This window comes from Pteropus vampyrus, unplaced genomic scaffold (assembly GCF_000151845.1).
Source record: "Pteropus vampyrus isolate Shadow unplaced genomic scaffold, Pvam_2.0 Scaffold141, whole genome shotgun sequence".
NCBI classification, from domain to species: Eukaryota; Metazoa; Chordata; class Mammalia; order Chiroptera; family Pteropodidae; genus Pteropus; species Pteropus vampyrus.
The window spans coordinates 2,209,647-2,219,746 of NW_011888922.1; the positions used below are offsets into that span (position 1 = coordinate 2,209,647).

General features: G+C 42.2%; 1 protein-coding gene across 2 annotated transcripts in view; it reads left to right on the forward strand.

The window, feature by feature from the left end:
• The window catches only part of INTS4 (integrator complex subunit 4), an 85,482-nt gene extending 78,198 nt beyond the window's left edge, over positions 1-7,284 (forward strand). The window contains exons 21-23 of one of the 2 annotated variants that reach the window (XM_011368370.2): positions 7-150; positions 2,994-3,114; positions 6,883-7,284. In XM_011368370.2, the coding sequence (XP_011366672.1) occupies positions 7-150; positions 2,994-3,114; positions 6,883-7,061 (444 nt within the window). In that variant the 3' untranslated portion in view covers positions 7,062-7,284. The remainder of the gene's footprint in view (positions 1-6; positions 151-2,993; positions 3,115-6,882) is intronic. The other variant, XM_011368371.2, reaches the window with a different exon arrangement.
• The last annotated feature ends 2,816 nt before the right edge of the window (positions 7,285-10,100 follow it).

Here is a 10,100-nt window from a genome sequence, read left to right on the forward strand (position 1 = left end):
TCGCAGATCCACAAAGCCTCAGCCACCATTATTGAGCCGGCAGGCGAGTCAGACAACCCTTTGCGGTTTACATCTGGATTGGTGGTGGCCCTGGATGTCGATGCAACCCTGGAACATGTGCAGGATCCTCAGAGCACCGTGAAGGTCCAGGTTTGTCAATGTTTGGTCCCCACGGAACTTACGTACTGACTTTGTGTCGAAGCATATAACTTTAGCACCCCTTTAGTCCCTACCTGAGGGACAGAAACTGGTACCCAGTAAGGATTCACTAAATGACAGGGCCCTTTCTATTCTTATAATGTGAGGGTAAGACTCGGTCTTTTTGTGCCTATAAGCATACTGTAACAAGTCATTTTTAAGCTGTGAGCAGGTCAGCTTGGTGAAAATTTATAGGTAGGAAAAATCAGTCACTAAGTATTTTTTTCCAAGTTAGAGACATCTATTCGAGACATGAGAGATGAAGTAGAGACACTAATCAGTTTAGACATTCTGTTATTAAGCCCCACAAAGAGTACTATCCATTTATCCATCTATCTGTCCATTCTTCCATTCATGCAGTAATGTTTACTTATTGCATATGCTATGTGCTAGTGTTTCAAAGGTAAATATGTCAGAATTCCTGTCCTTAGGATGCTCAGTTTCAGCGAGATACATATACATGGTTCTAGTCAAGATCTTAGAAGGGTAGAGGGAGAATTACCTCACGTACAGGGTTATTCCAAATTTTGACTAGTATCAAAAATTTGAAATATACTTTAAAAAATATTTTAAAAAATACTCTGGAGAGGCACTTATTTGGAGACTGGTGGAGGCTGAGGGAAAAAGGCTTTGTGGAGATGCTGGTGCATGGTGAGATCCGAAAGAATGAATACAAGCAAAGAATAAGGGGAAAAGGAGGTGTTCTGGGCAGAAGAGATATGAATAAAAGTAGGAATGCAAGCATTGGCAGTCAGAGGACAGAAAAATAGCCTGGTGCAGACAGGGAAGGCTTCCTGGAAGAGATAAAGATGAATCAGGCCCTGAAGATGGTAATATTTGCCTGTGGTGACAGTAGAGAAAGAAACTGTATAGCTTACCAGCAGGAATTATTATAAATCATGAGACCTACAGAGAAATAATTCTGCGCTGGCTGTACTTAGTGGTTTTTTGTTTTGGTGCCCCCGCCGCATCGCCTGCCCACATTAGTGGTTTTCCACCTAACTGCACTTCAGAATTACTAAGAAAGCACTAAAAAGTACTGCACAGGCCTCAATCTACACCAGTTAAATCAGAATTCTAAGAGTAGGGCTCATGGGTTAGTTTTTTGTTGTTTTGTGTTTTTTTCTTTTTGAGCTCATACGTGATTCTTATGTACAGCTGTGGTTGAGAACCACTGCTTCACGTTGTCCCTGAAAAAAAAGTTTACTAGGCATAAATGAGATTGTAGGCAGATTGTTTAAGGTTATCTGCTGAACTCTACTGAAAAATCTCCAAAGCAGCTCCACTACACTCATGGCCAAACTGTTTGGATGCCTCTACAGTCAGGGAGATGAGAAACTCACTCTCTGGTCATGGGGCAGCTCTACTGACTGTAAAAGTCAGTCCAGTCACCATACCTGAATTCCTGTTCTGGACAGTGCTTTAGGTGCTAGGGATGTAGCTGTGAACATGACTGAGATTACGTTGAGATTACATTCTCTGTTAAACTGATGTATATCAGTTCTTTAAAGCATGCCCTATAGGAACTTCATCCAATAACACTTCAGTTAGCCTAATTCAGGCCTACTATATTATACCTGATGATAGAGGAGGTGTGGTTTTTTAGTTTTTCTGAAATTCAGAATGTAATTCATATGGCTGTTTTCTTCCCCTGACCTACCTGACAGACTTCTGAGCTGCACTTGGGAGCAGTAGAGGAATAAAGGCAGGCTTCCAGCGACCATTGCACAGGGAGGTCAAGGCCTTTCACCACGAAAAGTTTTGCTGAGAACTCTGGGAGATTCTGTTACCTTTATCATTTTCTTTTCCATGCTCATTACTATTTCAGCCCTCCTTTGCCCCTCTTTTTTTTAAAAACTGAAGCCCAAGTTTTGTCTTTAAAGATAACAAGGATCAGGAAGCTGGAATGCCAGCATCCTTCTGTTGTAGTAGATTGTAGTTTGGGGCCTGGAGATAGAGTGGCAAGTAGCAGCTTTAAAAGAGAAGAGTGGAATTGGGGGTGGGAGCTAAGATCTGAGGAGAGATGAATGAGATTATGAGGCGGGTGGATTGAGACATGTCTCCGAATTTCAAATTGAAAGACCCATGTGGTTCCCTACTTTGCCTTTATCTGTATATTTACATCGTGCAGATCCTGTCCTATGTAATTCTAGGATAAGCTTCATTTGTTCACGTTGTTCCTTTGTACACTGTGCAGTGTAATAGGCTGTTTCCACAGACAGCTGTGAGCCCCCCCGGGATGCCGAGGAAGGAACTCTGTGGCAGTTTGTGAGATTTGTGGAACTGGCCTGTGATTTGAGCAGACCCTTCATTGAACACTGCCTCTGTAGAAAGAGACTGATAAACAGCTTCTTAGCTGCTTTTAATCTAGCAGACAGAATATAGTTACAAAATTATTCTTAATAGTTGGTGGATGGTGATGGATGCTGGGCCATGATATGATTCAGAGCCAGGAAGAGAGAGAATCATCCTGATGGGGGTTCCTGGAAGACTTTTCATGTCAGGATTAATATTTTTACCTTATCTTTGTCCTTAATAGAGAGAGACACTTTATTCCTCTCATCATGAATTCAGGAAACATTTACCAAACACTGCTTCGTGCTGGGGCAGAGGGTATAGAGATGTCAGCAGTGTTGCCCTCCCTTCAAGGAGCAGTCTTTTGTTAAGGCTAGTGTCATCTTTTCCTTTTGTTTTGGTGTTCACAAGAGCTGTCACCAGCAATTTCGTTAAAAGCTCATGGCTATGGCTCTTCTGCCTCTTTTTTTTTTTTTTTTTTCCTATCTGTTCTCTCTTAGGTCTTATATCCAGATGGCCAGGCTCAGATGATTCACCCCAAGCCTGCGGACTTCAGGAATCCTGGCCCAGGGCGGCACCGGCTCATCACTCAGGTGTATCTCTCCCACACTGCCTGGACAGGTAAGGGGTCAGTGAGCCAGGGTGGGCAGGAAAGTATGCTCCTGGGGATCACACTCACCCTAAGGCATTTGGTTTTTTGCATGGATGAATCAGGCCTGCTAAAGATTGTACATGATTTCTTAAGGAGGTTAAAATCTCAAACTGGGTACATTTAGACTAATTTGCTACATTGCTTTGATTGCATGAGACATAAGATTTTGTCAGAAGATATGTAGATTACAATAGAATGGAGTCTCATGGAAAGACCCCTGAGGCTAGATGCCGGGAGACTATTTTCCTGTCCTGATTCTGCCACTGACTTGCTGAGTAACCTTGGACAACCCACTCTCCCTTATTAAATCTGTTTACTCGCCTTTTAAATGAAGATAATTCTCAATCTACTAGTCATTTCTGAGAAGAGCTGTGTCTGGAAATGAATCAGTTTTGTACTTCTTACCAAAAATTTAAAATCATTCTTTTTGTATATGAACAATTCAGTTTATTCTCCCCAAAACAAGTAAAATGACAATGGTTACTGCCCTCCCTTCCCACATGAGCTGGTTTGTGGGGTAACGCAAAGTAAGATGATCTATTTATGCTTTACTCTCCCATACAGTGACTGCATAGTGCCTCAATAATTTGTGAAAGGTCAGGGAGGTTGCTTAAGTTTTTTTTTTTTTTTTAATTCCTAAGAATAAAATGAGACAACACAAGGGCAAAGACATTACATTTCAAGCGTGTAAGGTTGCTTTGGAAACTTTAAAGAGACTCAGTCTGCAGAAGCTAAAATGTGGGGGAGAATCGGCCTCGCTGGTATTTCCTAAATCATTCAGGATGATTCAGAAGAATGGTTGTTACTGGAAGAGAAGGTGTTTAATGCTACCAGATTTGGTTTATTTTAGAAATAGGTGGTTGCCTTCTGGAATTTTATTTCACTGTGTTTTTAAATACATTAATAACTATTCAATGCCATTATTAATGGTTTCCTTCTATCAGGGGTGTTAGGTTATAGGTGTTAGTTATAGATGACTTTATAAAGTTTTCACAAAGAAGAAGGTGGTACTGTTGAATGTCAGGGCAGCCCCTTTGGGTGTCTAGTGACCCTGAGCCTGGCAGAATTGAGGGAGCATCCAGCAATGCTTTTCCCAGGATCTGTCTCCCTTAGCATCCCTCATCTCATATTCTTGCTGCCTGCAATGTTTCTGCACTATTCGCCAAACCTCTAGTCCCACAGGAAGGTAGAATTCCTTACTCTAATCTCTTCTGGTGAACGGATTCTAGATATGGGGAAAATGCTGTGGGACAGCATTGTTGTGTAGAGGCAAGGCTGGGGGCAGGGCGGGGAGGGGGCGCTTGCAAATCAGAGTATGCTTGAGCTCAAAGGAGCTTGAAAGGCCCCTAGGGGCCTACTGACTTGCCCTTGGTCACACAGCAAGTCATCGCCTGAACAAGGGCTACAATCCAGGCCATCCTGAGCCGGAAGAATTATAATTTATCCAGGATCATTTCCCCTGAGAGGTTCCTACCCAGTCACTATTATAAATCTATATTTGAATTCTCTGCATAGCACGTGACTAATGTCAGATTTTTTTTTTAATTTGTTGACTGTCTCTCCAATTAAAATGCAGGCTCCTTTAGAGCAGAGAATTTGCTCATTTTTACCTCTGTATCCCCAATACCTCTATATCTGAGTCCCTAAGTGCCAGACATGTAGTGGGTGCTCAGTAAATAATGAAAACTGAATACAGGATTTTAAATGTGCAATTAAAATTCATTTAATCCTTAGACCAACCTTCTGGTGGGAATTAGGATTTTGTTCTTCATTTTATCGATGCATAAATGGAGGCCCACTTAGCTGGTCCACGGTGATGCTGAGGCCGGCACTCAGATTTCCTAATTCCCAAATCCTTTATTTGTTCACTATACCATGCTTCTTCTGACCTGGGAAACATGTCCGCATTCTGAATGCACCTGTGCCTTCTTTCTTCTAATCCAGCTCCCTACCAGTGGCCTCTTCTTTGGGAGGCAGGATGCTGATAGGTCAGAAGCTTTGAGTCACATAGACTGGGGTCCAAATTCTGCCTCCCTTGCTTTGTGATCCTGAAAAAGTTATTTTACTTCTTTGTCTCATTTTCTTTTTTGTAAGATGAGAGTTAGAATATATATCTCATAAGAGAAATAGTCTTCCAGAATATGAGTAGGTTGCATGATTTGTCCCAGATGATCTTTTGTCTCTTACTTCCAGTATCCCTCTTGTTTTCTTACCTCTCTCCCTTCTTCTGAGGGCACTTGTTTGAATTGCCATTCTTATATGCTGATAAGGGAAGGCATAACAACCAGGTGGAGTCGTGTCCTCCGACTTTACCAGGGTTTAGCTCTTGAAAATGCAGTGAACTGAGGCTGGGTTCTGGTCCGGGATTGGCAACAGCTGTCTGGGACAAAAGAGGAGAACATAGTGGGAGAGCTGATACTGGGGTGTGGTACCAGAGAGCAGTGCTGGTTTCATCACAGATACATTCAAGACTGATATTAGGCCCCATATTATGACGGCATGTACACCACATGAACCCTGGTAAATGGTGATGGCTGTTCTTTGGGGTAGGCGAAGTTGCTCAGGCTGCCTGCAAGCCTTTCTCTTCCTGGAGCAAAGCAGTTCAGTCTCTGGTCTGATCTCTAGGGAGAAGTCAGAAGGAATTCTGGAGAGGCATTGAGAAGTCTCGGGACCTCTGCCCTTGTTCATTTAGATCTATTCAGCCCTCATTCCTGCCATCTGAACTTCTTAGCTTTGGGCTCACCTTTAAAACTTGTACCTTTTGCTCCAGGCATGAAACTAAGAAGGCCTTTGCACTTGCCCTTAGATTTTTCTGAAATCCCCCACTCCTCTTCCTTTATCGAAGCCACGTTTTTAATAGAGAGATTAATTGTTTCAGTTCATGAACTTGGCTCAAATTCTGTCAGTGGTGTGGATTTGAGCAGTCACTTAGAACCTCTCAGGGCCTTGGAACTTTTTTGGGATTGTGACTGTCTTTCTTTCATGGTGTAGCAGGATAAGAATTCTTAAGGTTATATGCTTGGCATAAAGCTTTCCTGGGCTCCCTCCTCAGTACTTCTTATAGACTCAGAGAGTATACTGTGCTTTGGGCAGCTGTCTCTGTCTCTTCATCCAAATGGTCAGCAATATGAGGGAGGATTGTTTACCTTACTGAGGCCTGCTACCTGCAGACACCAGATCGGTATCGAGATGTCACGTCATAAAAGAACGAAAGGTTCAAAAGACATGATTTTAGGTCCCTGAAACATGTTCCTGTTCACTGGGGAGAATTTTTTGTCAGAACTATTTCCTAACCAAAGGCTTCTTCACTAAAACAGCAGAGTTTGCGGGGCACACAGCCCTGAGGCCTGAGATCAGCTGTGCAGGAAGAGGAGTGTCTGGTCATGAGAACTGGCCACATTCATGTACCTTGCAGCCCTCTGTCTTGAGGCTGGAAGGCTTTTGTGGAAGAGGGGTTCAGCTTACTCTCTGATCCTCAGCAGCCATGGCCGTTAGCTGCTGGGCAGCCTATCAGTGCATCTACAGGCTTAGGATCTGCCTCACAGGATTCTGGCTGGGAAAATGTTTTTGTTTGGTGTGGAGAGGGAAGAGTGTGGACAGATGGAGAAACGCTCTTGAAACCCTACTGCTTCCATCTTTGATGTTGCTTTTACATTTCATCTTTGATGTTGCTTTTACATTTCATTCCTAGCCATGCCCAGTCATAGAAGATTTCTTTTGTCTTTTTTTTTTTCCAGAACCATGCCAAGTGGAAGTAAGGCTGCTGCTGGCCTATAACTCCAGTTCACGCATTCCAAAATACCCCTGGATTGAGGGCGGCGAGGTATTACCCCAGGTGGAAACCAGCATCGAGGGCACCATCCCATTCAGCAAGTCTGTAAAAGTTTACATAATGCCCAAACCAGCAAGGCGCTGAGGCTCAAGTGGTCTTTATAGTCATGGCCTAGAAGACCCTTGAGCCAGAAGCCTGGAGGATTTCACCTGGAAATGGTGTATAGGCATAAGGGGAAACATGTGACCCTTATAGTCTCATCTGGTATCAAACACAGGATAAATTATTTTTCATTAAGAAAACAAAAACCTTCAAGTGTGTCCTCTCTCCCCTATCCTTCCCTGTAATAAAGTTGAAAAAACACCAAGCTGGTCCTTAAATTTGTGTGGCTATAGGTTCAACATTTACACCATATGCTTACATTCCTTGGGTGTGAAACAGAGATCCAGTTTTCCATACCACCTCCAAAGAGCTGCTTATTGGAGTCATAATCTTGTTTCTTAAAGCAGTAGTCTGTTTGTCAGGGCCAACTCCAAAGCAACTTTCACAGCTGTACTTTTTTCACCATAGACAGTTCCCGAATGACCACACATCCATTATCTTGTTGAGAAGCTCCTTCCCTAACTCAGACAATAGCTGGGCCAAGGACCGAATGAAAAGCTGGAGAATGAATCATTTTCATCCCTGAGGGAAATTCTTGATCTTGCCTGCCATTATTGTTAGACCCAAAATAATAGAGAAAGGCCGCATTTTAGAAGAGGAACTAGGATTATGGGAAAGGATCCAGTGTAAGAAATAAAACCACTTTCCACTACATCTGTGATGACTTCAGAGTTGAGGCTGCATGTGAGTTAAAGGTGTAGCTGGGGTGTAAGAACAGTAAATGCACCAGAGATGTTAACCTCTCTGTGATGAGGGCCCATGCTAAGTTCTTTACATGTTTTATAATCCTCACAACAGCCAGGTGAGACTTAGAGTTTAAGTCACGGGTGGGAAAACTACAGCAAGTAATAAAGCTTATATTCTTTCAAATTTAAGTTGATTCCAAAGGTCAGGGGAGGTATATGGAAAAGAGCCTTCAAATCTTTAGCTCTCTGTTTCTTCATCTGTAAAATAGAGATAATTATAACTTAAGGGTTGTTGATGGGTTTAATTAAATAATGCTTGGTAGAATCTGAATTTACTTGATCATATTTAGTACTTGGAAATCTTATAACAACAATAGCAAGATCATACAGTTACTCAGAGATGGAACTAGAATTTGAAATCAAGCATGTTTGACTTTTGGTTTAATGCACTTAATGTGTGCCTGGCAGTGTTGTAAGCCCTTTACATGAGTTAACTCATTTAACCCTCGCGATCACCTTATGAAGTATATACTGTTACCTTCATTGGATAAACAAGGCAGTTGACATTCAGAGAATTAAGTAACTTGACCTAGGTCACACAACTAGTAAATGACAGCTGGGATTTGAACCCAGGCAGTCTGGGTCCAGGAGGTCATAAGGGAAGAAAGATCATCTCTAGAGAGCCTACTTTTCTAGTGTGCTTGCCTATTTTGTATATCTCAAGGATGTACTAACAGTAGGTTCTCATGTATCAACAATACATGCTCTGAAAAAGTGCCTGCCTTGGAGATAAAACGAAGCTTGAAACCAGTCTGAATAATACCATACAAGTATCTAATGATGATTGCTGGGTTGGAGCATAGACAACATTAAGACTCATGGCTGCTGACTGTAGCTATAGAAAGCCTACTAAGAAAAGAGTATGTTGGGTCCTTTTCAGATAATACTTCTTATATAAAAATCCTTTTCAGGTTATCCTCCATTTTACAGGTGGGGAAACTGAGGCTCTGAAGTAATATTTTTCTCCTAAGGGACAAAGCCAGGGTTTGTTTGACTTTAGGTCTTAAAATACAAAATATATGTAGTACTTTTTCAACAAAGGTGGAGCTACCCTAAGGGGCAGATTTAGGCTTAGTTTCAGGATGTTTTATAAAGCTGCGTAAGAATTGAATGGGCTGCACTAGGAGATAAGGAATTCTCCATGCTGGATGTGCTCAAGCAGAGGTTGAACAAGCTCTTGACAGTTTGTTGCAAAGGAATTCAAGTATCGTATGACGGGTTGAGCTCACTTTTTAAATTCTTTTTACCCTGAATTCTCAGGTTTTGTGAAATATGAGAATCTTGATTTTTTTTTTTTTTTTTTTTTTTTTTTTGCATTCTGGTTACATACTTTTTCACTGAAGTGAAAAAATGACCTTCTGTTACAAAGACCTGGAAGGGAACATAAAGATCACTCTGGTGTGGCACCTTCATTTTACAAGTGAAGGCGCAAGCCCAGAGATACTTAGTTTGTGCTGAAGCCAAGGCTGATGCCCAGGTCTCCTGATTTTTAGTCCAATATGGTTTTCATAACAGGTGTCAGTTGTCCTTTGTCAGCAGTCCACCCAGTAGTCAAAGCCAGAAACCTGTGAGTCACTTTAGACTCCTTCCTCATCCTTCATATAAAAACAGCCATTAAGTCCTTTAGATTCTGCTTCCTTAAATGTTTTGTGATTCAGTCCTCTTCTCATTATACTCACTGTTAAAACCCTGACGCAGGCCACCAGCATCTCTCCTAAAATATGGCATTGCTGTCCTAATGATTTCCTTGCCTCAAATCTTGCCCTCTTCGGTCCATTCTTCACACTGCTGTCAGAGTAATCTTTCTAAAACCCAGATCTGATCACACCAACTCCTCTGTTTAAACCCCTTTAAGTGGATCACTTCTGGTCCCAGGATAAAGTCTAAGCTCCTATCCTTGAAGGCTGTTTATGCTCCTGCTGTCTGTCATCTCATCTCATACTACCTGTCCCAGACAATCTCTGTGCTTCTCCAGCTGTGGAGAATTCCCTGCAGTTGTTTCCGGTGCTCACCATGCTCTCTCTTGCCTCAGACCTTTGGACCCGCTGACCCCTGGAATGTGCTCTTCAGTTTGTCTGCTGTGGTTCCTTTCTCCTCATTCTTCAAAACTGAGCCTCATTCTAGAACATATCTGTGTCTCCTGTGGGCTTAGTGCATTGCTTCTTTGTCTCCACCTATGCATTCTTCGAGCATAGTATTATTGCAGGTGCACAAAAAAAAAACCCTCAAGAAGGTAGGCGGGGAAAAAGGAATCAAGAGGCTTAGAGAAAGGTAA